Source organism: Haplochromis burtoni, unplaced genomic scaffold (genome assembly GCF_018398535.1).
Source record: "Haplochromis burtoni strain Fernald_Lab_line unplaced genomic scaffold, NCSU_Asbu1 Contig_210, whole genome shotgun sequence".
NCBI lineage: Eukaryota > Metazoa > Chordata > Actinopteri > Cichliformes > Cichlidae > Haplochromis > Haplochromis burtoni.
Genome location: NW_024582571.1, coordinates 112,670 through 136,948, shown reverse-complemented (window position 1 = coordinate 136,948; position 24,279 = coordinate 112,670). Strand labels below are relative to the sequence as shown.

At 42.7% G+C, this 24,279-nt stretch overlaps 1 protein-coding gene across 1 annotated transcript; it reads right to left on the bottom strand.

Moving 5' to 3' along the window:
- Positions 1-2: 2 nt before the first annotated feature.
- kiaa0930 (KIAA0930 ortholog) lies at positions 3-23,578 on the bottom strand. Its single transcript, XM_005936366.3, has 10 exons — positions 23,152-23,578; positions 11,993-12,141; positions 9,729-9,833; positions 9,566-9,643; positions 9,367-9,468; positions 8,879-9,019; positions 8,402-8,590; positions 6,239-6,398; positions 5,418-5,573; positions 3-5,103 (listed from the first exon to the last, which is right to left on the bottom strand). The coding sequence occupies exons 1-10, from the start codon at positions 23,294-23,296 to the stop codon at positions 5,063-5,065; spliced, it is 1,266 nt and encodes a 421-aa protein (XP_005936428.1). The 5' UTR covers positions 23,297-23,578; the 3' UTR covers positions 3-5,062.
- Positions 23,579-24,279: the final 701 nt, after the last annotated feature.

The following is a 24,279-nucleotide window of genomic DNA, read 5'->3' as shown; positions in this document are numbered from 1 at the left end:
CTCTGTTGTCTTTATTTCTGCTTCACCTCCACAAACATCTAGCGCCGCCCTCCTGACGGGCTGAGTGCTGAGAATAATTCCAGTTTAATAGTCCCGGGAGAAATCAAGCTGAGTCTTTAAACCAGAACTGCTGCCAACATCAGGAGGTAAAACTGCATGAAGCATCTTCTCGCCCGACAAGCAACCCAAACTCTGCCTTTAACACGTGAACACGAGGTAACACTTTCATGCTCATTCTTAGTTTTAGAAAACTCTTGCACTGACCTCATTTCAGTGCAGTGATTTATTGAAGTGTAGAAACAAAAATGTAAAATACAGAATATAAGGCAAAAACAGTTTTGATGTAAGTACCTTTATTCTTCAGTCTGAACTTTGTCATCTCTGCGTCTGCAGGATATGATCTCCAGGCTTCACAGCTCTTCTTTGGATAATTCTGTTTTACATAGAAACACAGAACTATCAGGTGTGTTTTTACTGCACTGGCAGTGTGTTTGGGATCATTGTGATGTTGCTGCTGATCAGATGTGTGTATGTTCATAATTCATCAGTTTTAATAAAGATCACCTGATGACCTGTACATACTGAAAATGATTTCGATCCATCTCTCCATCAGAAGTTTTCCTCTGATTTTCAGTCCAGTTGTGTCATTTTCATAAGTCCGCCTTTCCCTGACGCTTTTTGTCTTTTGTTTGTTTTTGTCCTCAATTTGTCCAGTTTACTCAGCTTTTAAGGACCGTGCACATCATGTATTGTTTTCAGTTTGCTGGTGCAGAAATATTATGTCAAAGTGTTGTTTGATATTTTAATCTAAACCAGTGTTTCCCAACATATAGGAACCACGGCACATATTTCACGTTAACAAAAAAAAAATAATAATCACACGGCACACCACCAAACAAATGTCACAAAAAGCATATTGATAATTTTTCCCTGCGCACCAGCAGAATCGGATCGATTTCTCCCCAGTATACCGGTTTTGCTTTCTTGTGACCACTACTCATGCTATGGGCTTATCTGGGTTGGAATTTTCTCCAGGACCTTTTTTTCCCCAAAAAATATTTATCTATTGCTATTATGCCCTGCGTTGTCACACTCACTATGTAATTTCTTTGTCGCCTGTTTTACTGGCAGTTTGCAACCCATTTAATTAGAGCAGGTAGTTGTACTGCCCTCTAGTGGAAGAGAATGTAGTTGTTCTGCCCATTACTCACACCGGTCACTTAAGAAGCAGGTGGAACCAGATAATCTTCCACTGCATTTCATTTGGCAAACAGTGATCTAAACAAATGAGTCGTCTATTTCGTGTAGACACGTGAGTGAAAGGTCAGCGTTGTGTTTTAACACAAACACACTCCTGTGAACACTGTCGAGTATAAGACCTGGAAAAGCCGCCAGTGTCCAAAGAACTTTGAAAGACCTTCGGGAAGAAAAATGTAAAGAAACAGGCAGTGGTTCAGGACTTCTGCACACTACAGTTCCAGTGGTGGATGTTAACATGGCCAGTTGAGGTTGGTGTGTGTACAGTAATCCCTGTGATCCAAGGCTTCTAAGACAGTTTTTTTTTCTACTTTTGGAAGGAAAGTGTTTTTTTGTTATTTATTTTGGTGCCCTCATTACTACAGCCACACCTGGTCCTCGGCAGGCTTCCAAAAGCTGGTCAACCAGAAAAAACAGCTTTTGCAGAGGGTGTATTTAAAGGGGGAGGACCTAACACAGCATGTTTACACTGAAGGGCTTCACCACAGCTCAGTGTAACTGTAGTAAGTCCACCTTAATGACCTGTGACTGTGGGGCTGAATTCAGACGACTTGACATTGAGGCGTTTTTCTGCTAATGTGTATTTCAGTAAATAAATGCAGGAGAATGTACAGAGAGTCTGGAAACAGAAGAAGAGACAGAAACATGCACATTAAGTGTGTCTGTGTACAAAAGCTGTGATGGAAGCATGAACACGTCAACAGAAAGTTTAACAAACTGCTTCCAAAAAGGCTGTAAAAGCGTTTTACAGTGCAAACCGTCACAGTCCGTCAAACGTCTCTCACTTAAAGCGCTTGTTAATCAGCGTGGATACATTCAGCTGGAGATCTATAAACTACATCAAAAACACTGACACAAAGAAAAAGGTGCAATACGACACGGAGGAAAACACTCTGAGCATCGATGGCTTCATCTGAGAGCAAACCAATACTGATGACATCTGATCAATAACACCAACAGCCGATCTGACTCCACCCTCAAACCTGAAAACACCAGGTGTTTGTAGTACAGCGTACATGCAAATCATTAAAACCTCAAAGTGTATTCTCGAAAAAAAAAATTCCAATATCTAAAACTAATTTTAATAATGTAAGATGATAACATTACATCATTTTATCACAAACTTTGGATCAGAGTTGGAGTTTTTTCTCAAGGTACGACTTACTTTAAAAACAGATTCATTTTTCTTTGAAATTTTAGAGTAAAATTGATTTCACTTTTAGGAGGTTACTGAGATTTTCTCCATTCAGGAGGTAAAAGCAGTTTTCTTTAAATAAATGCCCTTAAAACTAAAATTTTTACTTACCTAGACTCAGTTCAATTTTAGCCCCCCTCCCCTCCTTACAGTGTTGAATTTGTTCCAGTTTTCTTAAAACATTTCTCAGCTGTAACTTTTTCCAACATCCAAAAAGATTAAGTTTTCACAGGAAACATAAAAAAAGGAGTCGCTGTGAGTCACACAGAGTGATTCTGATTCTGGTGTTCTGATGATGCAGGTGAGGAGCAGGTGACGCTTCGAAGCCTGGGCTGGTTGGTGTGTCTAAAACGTCTCACAGGTGAGTTTAAAGAAACAGGAAGTGAAAAGAGGAGATGTTACACACACAGTCAGTGTGTTTAAGGCTTCGGGAGCTCAGAGGGACAAAAAACCGGGAGTCACTTTAACATCAACAGCCGGCTGCTTCAGTTTCTTTTGTTCCCTTAAAGTTTCGTCTGGAACTTCAGCAGTTTTTCAAGTCTCGTCCAGTTTCAGCCGCAGGTTTGAAAATAAATCTGTAAAAAGTAAAAGCTGGTTTTTATAAGCTGCTTTTTTTCTTTTACCTTTTTTCGCTTTAGTGAGTCGACGTGAAAAGTCGACGGCAGAGTTTCATCATCACAAGAAAAAGTGATTTCGTATAAAGACGAGGACACGAGGACGGGGTCAAATACTGAATCATGGTTCAACAAGTCCTACTGAAATGATCCCAAACTGAACATGTCATCAGAATTAAAGCTGTATCTGTATTCAAACTCGTTTTAATTTGAACTTTAAAGTAAACTCAAAGATTTTGGACTTAAAATTTTAATTTTAGTCAAGTATTTAAATACTGAAATAATTTTGTGTAACAATTCATGAACTGCAATTTTACAATACGTTTTATTTTTTAAAACTGAATATTTTTAATGAGCTTAATGAGATAATGCAACACAAAGAAAACTCATGGCACAAACTTGTGAAAAATCTTAAGTTCTAAAGTTCTTTTTAAAAAATTTCCTTCAGCGCTGACGATAAATGCTAGTATTAAAAACACTTGTCATAAAGTTACCATTAAATGTTATAGACGGGTTGCTTTCAATCATACGTACATACAGATAAAAGTTAAAACTATTTAGTGAATACTCTGGAGTGTTGGAATAAAATATGAGAATTTCTTCATCAGGATTACTCAACGTTAGCGTTTATGATGTTGCACCAGTTAAAATAATTCAAGATTTCTCTCAAAATGACTTTAATAGATTCTCGTTTTGTTAGTTGGAAATTTTCTGTAAATTCAGTTTTATTCATATAATCACAACAAAAGTCGCCTCCAAGTTTTTCACACTGGAAGGTAAGACAGAAGTACAAATTTGTGAAAAACGCAGATATAATAACTTACATTTATAGTTTCACATCTTAAACTTATAAAATTCATTATATACAACGAAATTAAGAACGTACAAGATGAAGTTGGGTCTTCAGCATCAGAACTGTATTTATTTTCTGTATTTTTGGTTCATTAGAACACATTTACTCAGAAAATCCAACATGAAGCGAGTAGTGTTTAAATAAAGAGTTTTAGGTTTTAGTGTCTGAAGGACTCGTTTTACTGTTTGCTGATCTTAGTGAATGACTGAGGTCTGAGTCATTCTGAGAGAAATCTTAAGCTGAAAATGTAACTATTCTTTAGATGCATTTTCTTTCAGAAGGGAAAACTTTCAACATAATGAACAAAAATGATTATTTTTATAATACCTTTTCCTGTAAAATCTTTGATGTCTGATAATAAAATTCAACAACAAATATAAATAAATATGAAATATTTCATGTTTTCTCTACAAAAACAGGGGAAAAACTTGAATAAGTGTGAAAATGTGGGTCATGTCTTTGTTGAAAAAATTATCATTCTTAGAATTATTTTTAAAATTTTTGTCTTTAGTTATAATCCTGTAAAATGATTATGACAGAATCCTTAACTGACTGTGTCATGTGACACATATCACATGTCGTTTGGTTTAAACTGTGATCTCAGAGGAGTGAAAATATTCTGATAGTGAAGCTGCAATTGTACAGGTTGGTGTTTTATTCTGAAGTGAAGCGACCACTTCCTGTATAAGTCAGGTGGATTTGACCCCGCCGTTTCCTCTCACACAATCACTGTGACCCAGAATTTCACCCGTGGTGGAGTTTAAACAAGAAGTCCACAGCGAGCCGAACAGGAAGTAGGAGGCGGTCTCTAAAAGCTCGACCTTTAGTCAAGGCGTCTGTGAGAAAAGCAGCAGGTATTTACAGACAAAAACATTCTTCGCTCTCATTTCCGGTCAGTTCACGCAGAGGTCATGTGATCCTGACTCCGGGCCCATTTCCGTGGAGATGGCCGCAGGAACCGAAAGAGTCGGAGGCACTTCTCGGATGGCTGGTTTGTTCGTCGTCCCTCTGACGCCGTTTCTGCGTCTCCGGTTGAAGCGGCTGTTTGGTTGCGGGTCTCGGTCAGAACACCGGGGGCGCTGCTGTTGTCTCGGTGGCCTGATGCAGGAGGCACTTCGTAATGATGCTTTGAGTCCAGCTATGCTATGTCATCAGGATCGGCTTCTGCCTCACCTCCAGGATGTCTGAAACACACACAGACACAATAAATAACAGAGCGCGCACAATCCATCAGTGATCATCAGCACACATCTGCTGTTACTGACAACACAAAACAATGTTAATGATCTCCTGCTGGGCAATGAAAGACAAACATGATCCTGCAGATTATCCAAAGGCAGGTTTTATCCTTTATTTAACCCTCAATAGAATCAATATTATGAATTAATGAGACCTAAAATAAATTTAAAATGTCATTCTTTACTTCCTGCAGTTCCCGCAGTCTCCCTGCAGAGGGTAGTAGGGCACTGTGGTGCTGTGTGAGTGTGAGACCTCTGACCTGTGGTGATGCGGTGCAGTGGCAGGGTGACGTAGGTCAGGTGTGAGTACAGCAGGAAATAATCCTCTGCCCGGTTCAGTTTGAGCCACGAGCCGACCAATGAGCGCCCGGTGCCCGACAGCGAGCGCGAGCGGAGGTTTGTGGTGGTGTGAAGATCTGAACACAAAAAAAAAAAAAGAAAAAATGTTATTAATAAGCCATTTTTGGTAATGCTCTTAAATGTTTTACAGAGTAAATTAAAGACTTTTGCCCACTGAGGGTTAAAATTCAGCTTTAAGTAAAACCAGAACATGTCATGGCGCCATTTTACACTTACTGTCATTAAATTCTCCAGCTGGGTTTCTTACAGAGGAGCAGGAAGTTTGCTTACTGGAGGTTCAAAGATGATCAGATATCCTAGTGGCTCTGACCATAAACCGTGCCAACATTTGATCGGGTAGCGTTTTTTTCCCCATAACTGACCAAGCAACATCCAGGAACCCAAAGTCTGAATTCCAGGACGAGTTTAGTTTACTGAGCCACAACCGCACAGGTTACATTTAATTAACTTTACTGATCTGTTTTGAGAACTCTAGGTAGCTAGTTTGTGACACATTCATGTTTCTGGATCTTTGATTACTTCAGGGGGAAAAGGAGATTTTGAACCTGCTGCTGAGAACTGCTGTATATTAGAAACGACTGTTTAATGATCTTTTATTAATGTTGTGTTATCACAAAGAGACTCACAGCTAACCTGATTAATAAACTGAATTAATTCAGGAAAACGTTACCCACACTTGTGGTGAGCGTCTCAGGAATGAGGCAGAAGTGCCAGTCTTTACCTTCATCTTCCTCCTCCCTGAAGAACTCCTCGCTGTCGTTGGCAGAGTGAGACTTCTTCATCTCAGCGATCCGGTTTCGAGGCATCTTGCGCCTCAGAGACGGCGAGAAGAAGGAGGGGCGGTTCTTCTCCGGGGTCGGAGGCGTGCTGAACGATGTCACCTGAGGAAGGACAGCAGGTTAGAGTCCACACAGGAAGTAAGATTTAATCACATGTCACCGAGACCTCGTTATACAGAAGTGAGACGGGGAGGCAGAAGAGATGTTTCACTGGCCGAAATCCTCAGTTTCATTTTATTCGTTTGCAATCCAACCTTAAATTCCCGATGTACTGCAAGTGTACGGCTGGTGACCAGAGCAGGGACACGAAATTCTCTAAAACCCAAACTGTTTGTCTTGTTGGGAAGTTTCACATTAATAAAGTGAGTCGCATACAGAGATCGGAACCATCGATCGAGACATTTAAAAGCCCCAAAGGAGCAAATGTTTGGCTTTTTGTTTGTTTTTAAAAACAGGGGCACAAATAAACCCAAGAGGAGGGGCTCAAAGAAGGTTTCATAAAGGATGGCATCATCAGCAAAAAAGTATACTTTGTGTTCAGCTGTAAAGTCTTATTCAAGTAAAAAAATATATATATATATATCAGAAGGCCTAATGTCGAACCCTGAGGGACATCTTACTCTGGAACAGCAGAGAAATTTGGCCTTTTCAGGAACAACATTGTGAATTATATATTTAATAAAACATCACAGGAGTCTAGGCTTTTCTGTCTGTGGTCCACAGGTGATCAGTGGTTTAATCTGCTGATTGTGCATCATTGTCCTGCTGGTGATGGTGGGATGATATGCAGCTTGTATTACAGAGACACAAGCCAACCTGACCAGCACCAGATTCTTTGGTAATGAGGAGAAAGTTTAGCTGGAAATCAGCTGAAACGTTTTCTTCTACATCTCTGTGTGATGTCCTGATGTTCAGAGAGCTTCCTGTTGGAACGTCGGGCAGTTTGAAGTTTATTTGTGGGGAAGAGCTGCTCCAATTAAGCCGAGTAAATTTATTCCTTCAGCTCTCCCATCGCTCCTGTCCTTGTTTCAGTAAACACCGTCACATCCTTTGGTTCATGTGAAGTTTTTTTTTTTTTTTAATTATTGTTCAGATCAATAATCAAAGAGTGGATTCATGCTGAGCTCTCCTTCCAGCAGACGTCTCTGTGAGAGACACATCCGGCTGTTAAATGATGCACAGTCAGTCCAGCTGCATGTATTATTGATCTCGACCTGATTTCGTCTGAGCAGAGCTTCGTGCCGTTCGCTCGACTCACTTCCTGAGTTTTGGGGTTTTCTGTTCTACTTCTCAAAGATCTCGGACACAGAAGTGAAACCACACCAGTGGTTGCCCGAGCCGAGCAGGTTTTCATCACAGCTATAGCTCTGTGATGGAGATGAGCTTCAGGTGAAGACCTTCAGATTTCATTTAAGAGGTTAAACTGAAACATTCAATTAGCTGCTGAGGGATTACAGTACTCTGTTGTAACTGGACAATTCAATCAAAAGCCTTTTAATGCACAGATGTGGAGATATGTGGGCTGTTCATTCACTTTTCTTTTTAATGTAAGCAGGAACAAAGGCCTGGACATGATTACAAAAGTGTCCAAGGAACTCTGATAGCAGTAAAACAGACTGTTATAAAAGAGGATGGATTGATTTTATGCAGAATGATCCTTTTATCACAACATAAAGCTAAGCGTACCATATCCAGCTCTACTGTAAAGAGGTTTTATAGAGCAAGCACAGGCTTCAGTACAAGGTTCAAACTGTTTATCGGCCTCGGGAATGAAAGTGAGATCAGACTTCAGCAGCTCAAAAAGCAATTTAACTGAAACTCCACCTGCAGTGTTGTTCTGTGGTGGATGGTCACACGAGCCTCTCTGTGGTAACTCAGATTTCAACCTAATCACAGCTGGTCTCATCCTCTGAAGAAAAACTCGGTTTGAGACATAAAGCAGTCCTCTCCACAGAGTATTACAGTAAAGTGCTTACGTTCAATCACATTTGAGGTCATGAACACAGCTGTTGAAAAACAAAACCTTCAAATCTGTTGTGGAGACATTCAGAGGAAAAAATGAAAAATCTCAAGACTGAATATTTAAACGGCATCTTCTCCCTCACCCTCTCGTGCATGGGTGACACCTGGTCCTCCTCGGTGCCGCAGGGGGAGGTGTTGCCAGTCGGCACCCTGCTGACGGCCATCTCGGCGTGACCTTTGCCCTGCGGCCCCTTCATCCTCACAAACTCCATGTTGTTGTACTTGTAGAAGCCGAAAGACATCCGCTGGGCCATCTTAGCAGCAACGCTCACCTGAAACACGACACGGACGTCAAACTGCTGACAGTTGATTGACCCATCACACCTGAGAGCTTCAGAGTCTGCAGGTGTTCTTAGCCCAAGTGTCAAGACTTCATAAATGTGAGCATGCTAAATGAGAACACATTCACACTCCTGTAGCATGTTTCTGCTAGTGTAGTGCAGGTGTTCATGTGTGCAGGTGTTCATGTGTGCAGGTGTTCATGTGTGCAGGTGTTCATGTGTGCAGGTGTTCATGTGTGCAGGTGTTCATGTGTGCAGGTGTACGCTCTGGTCTCTAACCCGGTTGTCGTAGACCTTCTTGAGCGCCTCGTAGCGGATCGAGCCCTGGAAGATGACGCCCTGGAAGGTGTTGCTCTTGTCGCTCGCCACCAGCTCCACACACACCATCTCGCCCTCACCCACCGTCATGTCACTGAACACCTGCACAAACAGAAGGTCACATGACTTCACCTGCAAATGTCCCGTGTCTTTCTGTGCGGCAGCAGAAACAGCGTCTCGTGACTGTGGTCAGCAGCGTTTCCCTTGCCTTGGAGGATCATCGGTTTCTGTCCCAGCGCGAACTCTGCTGCTTGTGGCGGTACAAACGCTGCGCTTGTGCACAAGCTCGTTTTTAAATGGGCCGAGAGCTTTTAGTCACGCTTCATCAACTAATCTGCGCAGTCACCGCCCTCACTCCTCCCCCACCTCCCCTCCTCAGTGTGACAGCACTGTGAGCTCAGAGACGTTTCACCACAGAAGCTCTGCACGAGCTCAAAACATCCTTTTACCTCCTCAAAGTTGTCGATCATGAAGAAGATGTTGGGGTAGCTCATCTTGGACTCCTCCCCTTTGCTGTCCATGGCATGTTTACTCGGAGATGCGAACACTTCCTGTGAGCACAGGCGGGGAAATAAAATGAGACAAATCACGGGTGGGATGAGAGAAGGTTGGTGGCTTCATCAGCTCGAGCTGCTGCAGAGCGCCTACCTGACATTTCTTCTTGTGGATGTGGATATCTCCTGCGTCTGAGCGTGTGCAGACGGCGCACGTCACCACATAGTCCAGCTGGAAGAGGGTGCAGGAGTCAGGTTAGTGAGGACAACAAAAAACAGTTTAAAAGATTCTTTTTTTAAACTTTACTGCTCTGCACCTTCTGAAGGATGAGGTTCAGGTAGACGCTCTCCTCCCAGTCGATGTCGGGGTCACCAAGGCCCGGAAGCTTCTTGGAGTCCCTCCTGTAGACCTCCACCTCCACCTGAAACACAGCACAAAGCCTCCATCAGCACCACGTCTGAACACACTTACCATCAGACTCAGCTCCTTCAACCTTACTTCCTCCCAGATTCCCTCTCCTACTTCCTCTTTTTCCCCATCCATCCCGCCTATACACATACTTCCTTCCTTCCTCCACCGTTTCCTTGCCCACTTGGTGAATTTCTCTGGTCTTGAGGGAAATACAAGTTTTCCACAAGCCAGCCTTCATATCACTCAGAAACCATTTAGAGCGTAGGAGCGGTCGTCATGGTTTCCCTGTGAAGCGCTTGTGTGTGTGTGTGGTTTTTATGTGGCCTCAGATCCTCCTGCTTTGACGAACTGAAACTGAAAAAGTGACGCTGATTCAGCAAAAACACGAAGCTCATTTCAGGTCAAATGACTCTAGTTTTCCATTGTGTGTGTGTGTGTGTGTGTGTGTGTTGCAGGAGATTATGATCCTGATTTCACAGCAATGCAAACTTCATGAACATTTTCTGACCTGAACGATGAAGCAAACATGTCACAGCAGCGTGACCCGCTTTACGGCAGCTGCCATTTTGATTTCACATCTTAAACCAGGTGCAGCTTCTTCAGTTTGATGTCATGAACCATTTCTGGTCCAGATGTTCAGTCTGACATCACGCAAACTCCAAGGGTTAAAGCGATTGAAGCTCCAGGCGTCCATCAGAGAACATGAAACCAATGAAGAAGAACCAAAACCCACAAATCCTCCAAAGGTCAAATCACACGTCACACACACTGATGCCAGCTGAAAGATCACCTGGAATGCACTTTTTGAAGGATCAGAAGCAGAGGAGCTGGTGTCTGATGCAGGTTGTTCACACTCGCACTGATGCTCACAGCTGGTTAAACTTACAAATGCTGGAAAAAAGTTCCTGAGCTTAAATAAGTTTTCCCTGGAAACATTACAAATGTGAAGGAGAAAGGTTCCCAGAGCTGTTTCTGCTCTGGGACAGGAAGCAGAGACCTGGACACAGCAGGGGGATGAAGGACGAACACAGCCTGAGCTTATAAAATATAATTATGACGACCAGAGATGAAGAGCAGGACGAGGCTGAGATTTAGGGCATCATGAGAAATCTGCAGGTTTAAATGTTTGATCACAAAGACAAAAACTAAAATGATAATAAGTTAATCTCAGATTAATTTCAGTTGCTGAGACTAATGCTTCTGTCTCATCAGCTGGCTCCATCGTTTTTCTGATCTGCTCTTCTTCAGGTTCTGTTCCTGTGACTGAAGCTGCATTCTTCAGAGGACAGAGTGATGGGAAGCTGATGGCTGCTGTCGCTGCCGATCATCTCGCCGGCTGTTATGGCGTCTGCTGTCTGTATCGTCTGATCTGCTGTTAGTCTGACTGACAGCCACGGACGCTGCAGTAAAAATGAACCACACTGTCCACCTGCGGGCGAAGCCGCTCTGCTGCAGACTCAGATAAATCTAATCATCAGATCTGTCAAAGGCCAGAGCCACGGAGGAAAGTGTGAGCACCTCAGAGAGCAGGAAGTCCTCTGGGGTCTTTTCAGGGTTGATTGTGGGACAGATGTAACCACTCTGGGTCGGTGCTTTGGATAACCGAGCCAACGTCTCAGTGGTTAAAGTTTAGTTCTCTGATTTTCCTTTTTTCTGTCACATATTCTGCTCCTGTGGTGGACAAACTATCATAACCACATCCAAAATTTGCAATATGTCATTTAATGGGCCAAAAACTTACAGGTCAGGTTCACCGAAGGTAAAAATACAAAAAACTACAAATAAATAAAGGAGACGCAGGAAAGGGTCTGAAAAACTCTGCATTTTCACAATAAAAGTAGTAGGAAAGCTCAGGGCAAGGGAGCGATGGTGGGACAAAGTCTCCCTCTGAATGATCCTCACATGAACACCAACGTTACACAACCTCTGCAGCTCACAGGGAGCCTGAACATGGTTTATTTTAATGCTGCTCCACATCCAGACCAGCAAGCCATCTATTATTCACCAACAGAGACACAAATGCAGCCTCACATCCATCATGTCTCACCGCCTCATTCACGTTTCTCTGAAACCTTTTATTTTGAAATCCTGGCCGTCAGGCTCTGCTGGTGCTCTGCAAATGTCTGAAACGTGAGCGATGATGACTCTTTACATCAAGTGTCATGTCACCTTCTTGCCCTCGCTGTTGTCGGCGCTGACGTAGGAGAGCTTCCGGCGGACGTAGAACAGCATGTCGTCCTGTCGCGGCGCCCACTTCTCCATAAAGTACGTGGAAAACATCCAGGTCCAGAAAACGATGCGGTCATCTTTAAAACAGCCTGCAGAGACAAGAAACACGAGGTCAAAACAACAAGTCAGCACGAGAATTCAGTTTAAAGCAGCTTCATTTTTAAACAGTCTGTGGAACGATTTCTGAGTAAATGACTGGGATGGATTAGACATGACTGTCTGAGCATGCTCGCTGGCGCACACCACATAATCGTCCCGACGTCATTAATGACCAAATTTTACTCAATTAACTCCATGTTTTATTCAATGTTACTGAAACTATCGCGACTCATGAGGAGGGTGTTTACGTGTTTTCCCATCAACGTTTATGGGACCAGAAGCCTTTAGGCAATCGTTGCCCCTGGTGCAGAATGCAGATTTAAGACCTAGAAGCTATGTCTATCCTTTACTTTTCTTGTTGCACTCATGTATGGAATGGGCATCTTCCTGTTCTTTCCTTTCACAGTAAAAGTACTTGACTGTGACTGCCCAACAAAAACCACTTTGACAGGATTCACGTTCCTTACTGTTGTGGGTGTTCCTGACTGTTAAGAGCTGCAGGGTGTAGTAAAGTACTGTACATACACCATTTTTCTCCACTTACGGTCCGAGTCCGGCAGTTAGAAAAAGCCGACAGTTTATTTCATGCACATATTGCTCTCTCATGATATTTGCATAGCATTATCTAATTGGCTAACAGCTGTCACCAACTGTGACATGACAGATGTTTCAAACGTTGAATAACTAAATAAATGAATACATTTTGGTGCTGTGTGACATCACAGCGTTTAAAACGAAGGAAAGGCGAGACTAGAGAAGCCTGAAACACGTCCAGTGATTCCTACCTTACACTTACAGAGTGATCGGCTGCTCGAGGAAAAGAATATTTGTTCTTCAACTGCTAACAAAATCTGGCCTCAGTTCAAGCTTCTTTATAAATTTTGGCCTTTCAGAGGAACAAAAACAGAAAAAGGGAAGAAACTATTCGGCAACAAGAGTTCCTTCAGCAAAAATACATGCATGAGCATTTATTTACTCATATCGAGGAACATAACAGACAGCTGTGACAGTTCAGTCATTTTTAATCCAACATCAGCACCGATCTTACTGATCTATGGACAGAATCCAGCAGCTGCTGATGTCAAGCAGCACACAAGTGGTATTTAGGACAGCAGTGCTCCTCAGAGGTTTAAACCAACCTGCAGCCACGGGAAACAATCAGATGATTAATTAACCAAACATCCAGGTTCAAGGTCTGCACTTCAATAAAAGCTTTAACTACAACTGTGACATCACGAAATCTGAAACTGTTCCACAAAAATTAAATATTAAAATAAACTTTTTCATTCAGACGGGCTTCAAAAACCTGAGCACTGAGACTAAACCTGGACTTAAACGTTTCAAAGGCCTTTCCCTGTGAATATGGTGTCAGTGAGTGTTTAATGTCTGAAAGCAGCTCAGAGGAAGTGTGCTTTGTTCACACTCTGTCTCTAAAATCTATTATTCCATTATTCAGCTCCAGCTTTTGTTCAGATCCACAGTTATTTCTTCCTTATGACCAATAAAATCAGCTCATGCATTATTCACAGGCTGCTGGATTACTACACACGCTTTTATTTTGAAGGATCAAACAGGGCCGAGTGTGAGAGGATACAGACACCAATCGATTTCATACTGACGCTCTGTGTTTCACTCGGTATCGACCCCCTGTCCTCCGTCACCCCGGGTTCTTTGCTACCTTTTTACAGGCCGGAGGCACCTGCCTTGTTGCTTAGCAACAGTTGTCAGGCAGTTGCCAGAGAATGACTCTGCATTGAATTAAACTTCCTGCGAGAGCTTCTCTTGCAGATAAACCTGGAGAGCAGCAGGAGAAGGTCAGCGGGTCAGACGGCTGAACCGGAGCCAATTAAGATTCACGCTCATTAGAGTTTTTGCTAATTTTGATTTAATTAAAGAAAACTGGTGAACTTTGATTCCTCACACAGTTTAACATGTTTTAAATTAAACACATCGATGCTGAGCTGTGTGTGTGTGTGTGTGTGTGTGTGTGTGTGTGTGTGTGTGTGTTCCTTCCTGTCTGTGATTGGCTCTTGTTGAGTTGGACTCTTTGTGGACCACAAAGCCACTGTGACACCACGCCACATTTAGAAGCCTCGGCGTTTGCATTTTAGCTGCTAATGTTTTGTGTTAGCACAGAAAAGAAGATCAGACGCCATCTAGGGAGGATCAGAAAGACAAACTCAACAACATTGTTATCCCCTATGTTGCCGGTTTATCAGAAAAACTCAAGAGTCTTCTTCAAGCATGACATCCCAGTGTACTTCAGACCCAGCTACACACTCAGACAAAAACTGACTCATCCCAAAGACAAAACTCCTAAACACAAACTTAGCAACGTAGAGCATGCTGTACAGTGCAGCAAGGAACGCCCAGACCTCTACATTGGAGAGACCAAACAGCCACTTCACAAATACATGACACAACATAGAAGAGCCAACTCGACGAGACAAGACTCGGCTGTCCATCTGCATCTAAAGGACAAAGGTCACTCTTTCGAGGATGCCAATGTTCACATCTTGGACAGAGTACAGATGGTTTGAAAGATGAGTGAAAGAAGCCATCTATGTACACTGTGAGCGACCATCTTTGAACAGAGGCGGTGGTTTACGACACCAACTCTCTGCCATCTATAATCCAGTTTTGAGATCCTTGAGGCTCCAACAGCACAAACACGATCCAGAGGGCCAGTTCAGTGACTCCAGTTAGCTGAGGTGGAGCTGCTAGCTGTCTGCTAGCAGCTCCAGCCATCTGTGTCACCATCCACCCAGTCAGTTAAAGAGGCCACGCCCCTAATCATGCAAACTTTAAGCCCTATTACAAGTTATATTAGTCTCTGACTCCTGATATTACAGTCTCAGATAAACAATTACAATCTTCCTCTTTTCTAATAAATAACACTTTGTCATCTGCAAATAGTGACAGTTTTCTTACTATTCCTCTCTTTTACTTCCTCTTTATTCCTTGGCAAAAGTTGTTGTGAAGCTGGAACTTCTCTCTAGAAACCAAAACAGTTTGTGCATCAGGGTGTAAACATCTTTATTTCTGCTGTAAAAGTTTTAACACAGCTGTCCGCAGTTATTTTTTAGCCTGTTTAATGTTTAATTACCTTCTGCTATAAATATATCTATATTGTCTATTTTACCTCCCATCTGTTTAAAAAGTCCCCCTCTCTAAAGATCAGATCAGACTTTAAGATTTTATTCTGTTTCTAGATTTTATAAGTAGCCTTTTATTTTCTTTTGCTGTATATCCAATTAAAATTAAAATCGAATTCTAAATATTCTAAGATCAGTACAAAGTTAAAGGAGACACAGCATGACGAGGAGTAACCAAACCACATGATGTGGGTATAAAGCCCTTCCATGATGGTGTATTGGCATTTCATTAAATTTCACAGATATTAAATGAATTAGTTTAACTCTATGTTGGTCCAGGAGGATAAACTTCGTTTGCTTTGATTTGTTCAGGCTTTAGTTTAATTTGAGATGAAGATGAAACCAGAGTAATTGTACAAACACTTCTTATGGGTTTAATTTAGAGTGACTGAGAGGACGAGTCTGAATAAACCTGCAAATAATGGAAATAAATGAATACTTATCACTGGTTCTGGTAGGTAAATACAATTTTTTTCTTTTTTCTTTTTCTTTTAAATGGTACTTCTCATAAATAAACATCTCATAAAGAACTGACATGGCGATCGTGGCTCAAGAGTTGGGAGTTCGCCTTGTTATCGGAAGGTTGCCAGTTCGAGCCCCGGCTTGGACAGTCTCGGTCGTTGTGTCCTTGGGCAAGACACTTCACCCGTTGCCTACTGGTGGTGGTCAGAGGGCCCGGTGGCGCCAGTGTCCGGCAGCCTCGCCTCTGTCAGTGCGCCCCAGGGTGGCTGTGGCTACAATGTAGCTTACCATCACCAGTGTGTGAATGTGTGTGTGAATGGGTGGATGACTGGATATGTAAAGCGCTTTGGGGTCCTTAGGAACTAGTAAAGCGCTATATAAATACAGACCATTACTGCAGAAGTAATTAAGCTTCTCTGATGACAAGCACCCCAAGATGGGTGTTTGTGGTCTTGTTGTCTAGCCTCTCCGAATTACTCATGCTCCTATAAAAGGACTAAGACTTCCTCTGTGGTGTTAGTACCCGATGTCAGCAGTCATTATTCAGAGTTTACAGCTGAAACTCAAGTGTGTGAATTAATGTTTAGGCTGCTGCTTAAAGCTGTTCACATTTCACACAAGTCAACACCTCCGAGCTAAGGCAGCAGCCAAGCAGAGCCGCTGGCTGTAGAAAGGAAATGACCTCTGGCCTTCATCCAGTCACGCTTGGCATGAGGGATGTTTTCCCCAGACGGGGGGTGAGTCAGTGAACACGACCTGCTGGCAACCAGAGCAGAAGAAGCTCCAAAGAGCAACAGGAAGCACTGAACCAGCCAAAAGAAATCCTTAACTCAGGCTCCAATATCAGGTAACTACAGTCAGAGTAATGACTCAGTAACTTTAAACCACGCCTCACAGCCAGCATAGTTTATTAAACCTCAGCATCTCATACTTGACCATCAGTCCTTTAATTTCTGGTACTTTAAAACGGCAGCTCTGCAGGAAGGACAAACCACATTCTTCCAGGGTTTTGATGACGGTGCAGCGTCAACTGTTGCCACACCTTGTGTTGTTGGCTGTTGTTTTAATCACATGTGAACACCAAACAGCCCAGATTTTGCATTTAAGATCCACCTATCATGCCAGAGGTGTAGCTGTTTACCAATATCCTTAAATATCCTCGGAGTATTTGCTGTGAAACTCTGGAGCTCAGACGACTGTGTTTGGGATAACTCTAGAAATCCGAAAGGTTCCAAAAAAAAAAAAAAAAAAATCATCTGAGAGAGCAAACCCTGAACCACTGAAAACCTGAACAGAGACCAATAAAGGCTCCATACAACCTCGTAGTGACTCCAACAATACCTAAACCACAGGTGTCAAACTCCAGGCCTCGAGGGCCGGTGTCCTGCATGTTTTAGACGTGTCCTTGATCCAACACAGCTGATTTAAATGGCTAAATTATCACCTCAACATGTCTTGAAGTTCTCCAGAAGCCTGGTAATGAACTAATAATTTGATTCCGGTGTGTTGAAACGGGGCGATATCTAAAACCTGCGGGACACCAGCCCTCGAGGCCTGGAGTTCGACACCCCTGACCTAAACTATACCAAAGGCCTCCTACAAGAGAACTTGAACCATATATAGACCTAAAGGAAGCACCTACATTTTCTCTAGAACTCCTAAAACTACCTATTGAATCGCATTTATAATTAGAGCCAAAGGATTCTTCAAACCTCCCTAATGGCAACTCAAACCTTCTTTCTTGCCGCTGGAACCAACAAAAGTTTGACTACAATTGTCTTGAAATCTTACTAAAACCTCCTAAAGGAACTAACCACGGCAGGTTCAGGATATACGAGATCAGCCTAGTTATGGTCAGATGCAGAAGACTGAACCAATGGTTCAGATCAGGAATGATAATGACCACTAAATGTTTTAGAAGACCAATGCTGCGACACCACATAACATGCCACTAAAAGACTAGCCTGTTTCAGTTTCTCCTGATGACAACGTAAACCACCTAATGGATGTTAAGGACCTCTATTACCACTCCAACCACCCAAAGAATGGCCAAACTTACCCAGAGAGCCCCCAGCTCTCTTTAAATCCCACTAAAAAGTTGATTTTTCCCCTTGGTGTGATAATTGTTTGTCCAAAAAAGGTTTCTCCTGTAAATGAGATATTGTGTCTCAATGGGAATACCTGTATAAATCAAGGTTAAATTAAAAAATATATATATATATACACACACATGAATGAAAGAAAACCAGCGCTGCCTTACATCATCCTGACTGAAAACCAGCATGTTCAAACTTTTTGGAGTCTTCAACAACTTCTCATGACATATGTCAATGACCCTGCTGAGTCCCATATGAACCACTTCTGCTGACATGATCATGAAAATCACTAGCTACCACGCATGTCATACTAAGCAGTCCGCATAATCGATTAGATCGAGTCTTTCATGAAAAGATTTTATGACAGAAACTGTGACCATGTCTGAGTGTGACATAACCCCACTTGCAGATCCCTGAAATCACAGCTTCACACTGCAACGAAGGTGAAGATGATGACGTCATGAACCAGAGAACAGTAAAAAACAAAATCATCCCGTGAAGGCTCACTGTAATGTATGAATTACATTGAAGGAAATGTATTCTGATGTGAGACGAGGATGAGTCAGCCTTGATGTGCTGAACAGTGTCATTTAGTTTAAACTCACCCAGGTATCTTGTTATAATGTCACCTGGGCTTCAGAGTGTTGTTTAAAGGTGTTAAAGGCTCACAGCTGACTGAAGCAGAGTACAGTTCTGCAGGAGCCTCTGGGACGTTGATAAAAGTCCGGCTCTATTTATAGCTGCATATGCCATTTTAAAAATACATCAACTGTGTTATGAAGCCCGGCGCACTATCACTCATCATCTGAGGAAAGTGAGCTGAATCACCCCAAATCTCTCTGCAGCAGTGGGTAGAAATATCATGAGCCGTGGTAGGCCTGCTGCATTTTTCATGACAGTTATATAATCCTGTGTGATGTGCTTTCGAAGCTCCAGTGACCTGGATGAAAGGATGAACAAAGTGCACGCACCAGCGCCGAATGAACCAGCGAGACTCTCTGCAACGCCTGACTGAGCCACTGAGGCCAAACGTCTGAAAGTGCTTCGTAATTAAGCTCCAATGAACTTAAAGAAAAATGCAAATACTCACACCTACAACCTTTGACTGGCCAGCGCTCATTCTGCTCTGATACAATCTGCATGTCACAGATGTTGTACAGCAGCTGAGAGAGCGTTGGCGTACCATCCAGCTGAGCATCAGTATGACAACCACAAAGCTGACTTTGACGTGATGAAGCCAACACAGCTAAGCTTAGCTTCCTCTCCAACATTGGAGGCAAACCCAAAGCTGGGAGGAAATATTTGGAATATTAAATTAAAAGGTTACACAGACTGTGCTTTAAATATAATCAACATGTTCTTTCTGAGCGCACTGAGGGTCACTAAAGTCACAGTGGTGAGGAACATTTCCAGTGTCACACTTGTGTTTGCAGACACACTGAGTGAAACTCCAGCTACACGAGACCGCAGCAATCTTCTACTGACCAAAGCAGCCACAGGGAGGTTTGTTTTGCTGTCACCCTCGCTGAAACCAGCCAGTGACCTCAAGCAACCACTCACCAACGATCTGGGAAATACGGAGTTTTAAAGCAAGGCTCGGGAATAAATACAGGATTATTTTAAACTGTGAATCATGCAAAGCTACTCTGAAAATGATCCAAACAGGTCTGATTTTACTTTTTGTTAAACAAATTACAAAAACCTTTGTCTAGAAGCTCAAAGTTTACAGCCTTACATAAATTAAAGCTAAAAACCAATCGGCTAAATAAACGCAGCACTGAGATGTTTGCATTCGCTTATTAAAGGAAATCGACGGTAACAACTGGTCCTGTACATTAAACCTTTACAGTCTGGCTCCAACAGTCCACTCCACAGACAGACTGTACACAGCTTGGAGGCCTCCTGCTGTGACGTCCTGCGGTCACACACATATGTGCACGTAGACACAAACTGGAGCACTTCAACCACCTCTGCCCGGACTCGGACTGCGGCCTCATTAAATATTTAGCAGGATTTGTAATAATTTGTCAGCAGAGAGCGAGTCACGGTCAGATCGGCGGTAACTCTGCACCACAGTTCCTGAAGAGCAGATCTCAGACGATCGATGGACGCTCTCACCGTTAGCGTCAGCGTGAAAGCTGCGCTCGATGTCAGAGTATTTACAGCAGGAGGTAATTAAAGATAAATCATTCATGTTCATCTCTCTGCCTCGCCTGGCTGCCGCTTCACTGCCTCAGCGAGTATTTATAGTTCAGACCGTGAATTCTCAAATAAGAGCTCGTATTCAAATTATACGAGCCGCCACCAACCGATAAAAAGCACCGAGGCGGTCTAATCGCCCTCCATGTTTTTCTATTTTCTATCAAACTTTCAGCAGCTGTGTTTATTCAGGTGTGGATGCAGAATAATAGTCACACCCAGAGTTCTGAGCTGCCTATTATGACATCATGCCACTTGTCACCACACACAGACCTCACCTGTGTGGACTGCCCAGGTGGAGCTTTGCCCCAAGAGCTACGCTAGCTGCAATGGATTTATGCTCTTATTTTGAAAGTTCACCCGCTATACTCAGCTCGCCTTTCCCCTTCCGCTCCCGTGTTTTCATTCAGCTGACTCTCCAGAGAGCCTCTCCGCCCACGGTCTGATAGTGATGGCTCAGCGGCGAGCTGGAGGACGTTTCCCCAACATGGAGGAGGGAGGCAGCTGGTTATCATTTCCTGTGAAGAGCTTGGTAAGTGAAATATCTGAAGCATTTTCAGCTCATGGTTTATCATAAAAGCTAAAATAAAATAAATTCTTACAGTGTAAACGAGCAAAAACAGAACTGTAAGCACATCCCTTAGGCTTTTAATGTGAAAAACCTCAGTTTCCTTATTGAGTCAGCTGTCGTGATTGTCAGCTGTGTGTGAGCTTATATACTCACCATGCTTTTAGCGACATCACCAGGTTTTTGCGTCTGACAGACTGATCCGAGTTATTCTGTGATCAGAGCAAAGACCTGAGTCACTGTCGGATCAGACCTGAGTCACCACCAGCCGCCTGCAGAGGAGCATCCAAGGACACGACAGAGTCTGCATGAAGAAACAGGAGCACCTCCAGCCCCGCTGTACAGTCTTTACCATTAAATGTTGCCCTGTGTGACACCACAGGGGTGCGTGTGTGTGATACCGCAGGTGTCACACACACGCTGTGACGTATCCACAGACTCCTCTTCTCTACGATATTTAAGTTATCGATCGATTAGTCTGGAAACCTGCTCTTATTCAGAAAAAAATAGATCTGCGTCACTGTAAACTAATCCAGAGTCTATTAAAAAATTAGCTCAGTTTAAATAATTGTGTTTGTGGCCTTAAATATAAAACTAACACAGACTGACTTTCTCTCCTTGAGTTCAGCTAATAAACGGTCCACTGTATTATAAAACCATGAATAATGAAGTTGAAGCCACAGCCTTGAGGAACACGTAGAGTCAAACTGCATCAACATGGTTTCATTATTATTTAAGTTGAGGATGTTTCATGTGATCAACGCTCAAAGACCCAATGTTTAGTTTGCGATACTGTGCAGAAGTCTTGAGCCAAAACTCATTATATTTTGCTTTTAAGGAGTCAAGAGTTTCTGTGAATTTTTAAAGTGCTCTTAAACAGCAGTACAAGTTCTTCTTTGGACACTGGCTGCTTTTTCACTTCTTTTCAGTCCAGTCCTCGTACCAGAGCATTTCCATAGGATCGTGTTTGTTAATCCTCTGAACTCTGACCTGTGAATCATTCAAACATGAAAAGGCTCCAAATTCAAGGATGAACCAGTGCTGCAACTGCACATGATGGCCACCTGAGCAACAAATCATTTAATCATGTCTTTTATTACCAGATGATCCCTGAAACACTTCATTTCTTTAGTTCTGTTAAAGAAATGAGAATGTGCCAAAGATAAAACAGGTTAACATCGATACGATTTTTGTACTAACAAGGTCATTTTCAAAGAGCTGAAGACCTAGATTATCTCAGCGTGGTGTGTCCTAAAAAAAAAAAAATAGAAAAATAATTTTATTTATTTATTTTAAAAGAAGGAAAAGTGGACAAGTGAAGGACAAAAGAAGAAGAGTGAGGCCTAAAAACCATCTACAGCAGATGATCAGAATCTGAAAAGACCCAAGACCGGGCTCATCTCTGTAATGACAGGAGGAAATAATGTGGTCAGACCACAGATCAGCTTTCAAGCTCATCAGATTTGTACAAACTCTGATTTCTATTTAGTTTAATACAGTGGAAAAGAAAGAAAGAAATGAGGCCTGGCTCGAGACTGTATGACGACACGAAGCAGAGGTAGCACTGCAGTGTCTAACATTTGCTCTGCTCCTGGTGATGACAGTGAAGCTGCTGTGATGAAGTCATGTGCTGTGAACAGAGCTTCATTGATTTATCCATCAGAACAAATGAGCAGCAGAAACAGGCGGAGCGGCGCTCCGACGATGTTGGCGGCAAACGCAGGCCGGAGCAAAGATCAACTTTCATTTTTATTTTCAACGAGGCTCGTGACGAGGACCGGACGACAAGGCAGTCACGAGGACTCGACACAGTCCTTGCAAAAAAGAGAAACACAGAGATGGAGGATCCACGGCAGCTGATGTCATTACAGGAGACATTCAGGTCCTCCTCAGAAAACAGATGTCTGACCTTTGTGGAGCTCAGAGTTTAGAAAATTAACCATAAATGTCATTACATTATGTCAGTTATTATTTTTATTGATCAAAGCTGCCTTCAGATCATTATTTTATAATCACTCCAATATTTTGGGGCTTTTATTCTGCTGTAAAGTTGGACATTTGTTCACTGCTGGAGCCTCTGGTGGACACTAGAGGACCTGCAATTTCTTATTTAACATTGACAGTTATTTACTGTATTTTTAAAACTCCACTGTGCGCTGTGGCTCTAAGCCCGAACCCTGTTTGAACAGCATGTGCATTTTTAGACTTTTTTGGTTAACTAAAAAAACCTTTTCACACCTGTCTTTAGTTTTTAGTTTAAAGAAATGTCCACCAATGCTTAAACATGGAAACATCTGCTGGGTTAGAAAGCGAGGAGAGCACTGTGTTTGGGTCTTCACGGGGTCCCAACACCAGAGTACAGCCCCGGGGGCCTTCAGCAGATAGATCCGGCCCTGCTCCAAAGTAAACCAGACCCACAGATAAATGAGAGCCAGCCTGAAACACGTCAGAGGGCTCATCCTTGCTCACGGGAGTTCAGGTGCTGCCTGTGTGGATACGAAGAAGCCCGCAGACACTCACCGATGCCGCTGATCTCCTGTCGGCTGTTCAGGCGGCTCCTCTCGTCCGCGATGGCCTTCAGCATCTGCTGCAGGGATCCGTCCAGCTCCCCGTTCTCCTCCTCCGCGGGCCCGACAGCCTTACACAAACCGGGGAAGGACGCCATCTCCGAGCTGGGATCATGACAGTCCGAGCTAACAGCTTCCGACGGCACCGGCTCACGGCTATCGGACGAGAATAAGCCCCCGGCTCTCCTCCTGATTTACCCCGGAACGACTGTCTCTTCGCGGCGCAAAGGAGCCGCCGGAGGTCGGGACCGGCGAGCTTTGCTAAGGTGCCCGAAAAAAGCCCAGACAGGTCGGACTGCTGAGGGAGACTCCGGTCCTCCTGTTGTTCAGATCAGCTGGAAACACCCCTCACACTTCCTGTAACAACACGAGGCTCTTAAAGGGACAGGGCACCGCGACGGCGGGCACGCGCAGGTCGAGCGTGAGAGCGCTGAGGTGTAACAGAAAAATACGTACCGAAGAATTCAGTGATCCTGCAGGACCTGTCCGCCTGAACAAAAATACCCAAACTTTGGACGAAATAAACAATAATAAAATAAAACAAACTGTTTAACAAAAGCTTAAATAAACAATAGAAAAAGTGGACAAATTTAAAACAAAATGTAAAACAAAAATAAACATGAATCAGAATCAGAGACTTTGTTAATCTGAGAGGGAAATTGAGCTGTCATAGCAGAAACTATACAACAAACATCAAGCACTTCAATAAAATTAGTGTAGAAAAATAGATATTGATGGGTAAATATTAAGATAAATAGATAGATATAGAGGTATAAAGATAAATATAGAAAATAAATGAATACAAAAGGATGTATTCATTCATATGTCGTGGTATACAAAAGTGACAGGGTGCATTGAGGTGTTATTAAATTTGTTCCAAATGACCGACAAATGTAAAAGAAAAAGTTAAAATATAAAACACAAGCTTTTAAAAATATTAAATCAGATTCAAGAAAATTTTATTTCAATAAAGAAAACAAGAAATATTTAAGATACAAAGTTAAATTAAAAAATATATTTTTGAAAAATTATAAAACGAAGTTTATAAAGTATAAATTTTGATAAGAACTAAAAACTATTA

Coding starts and splice junctions, on each gene's coding strand:
- kiaa0930 (XM_005936366.3), bottom strand. CDS start 23,296: ATGGCGTCCTTCCCCGGTTTGTGTAAGGCTGTCGGGCCCGCGGAGGAG. Junction 5,574..6,238: donor CAGGGAGGAGGAAGATGAAG/GTAAAGACTGGC, acceptor TTTTGTGTTCAG/ATCTTCACACCACCACAAAC. Junction 5,104..5,417: donor ACTGCACCGCATCACCACAG/GTCAGAGGTCTC, acceptor TGTGTGTTTCAG/ACATCCTGGAGGTGAGGCAG.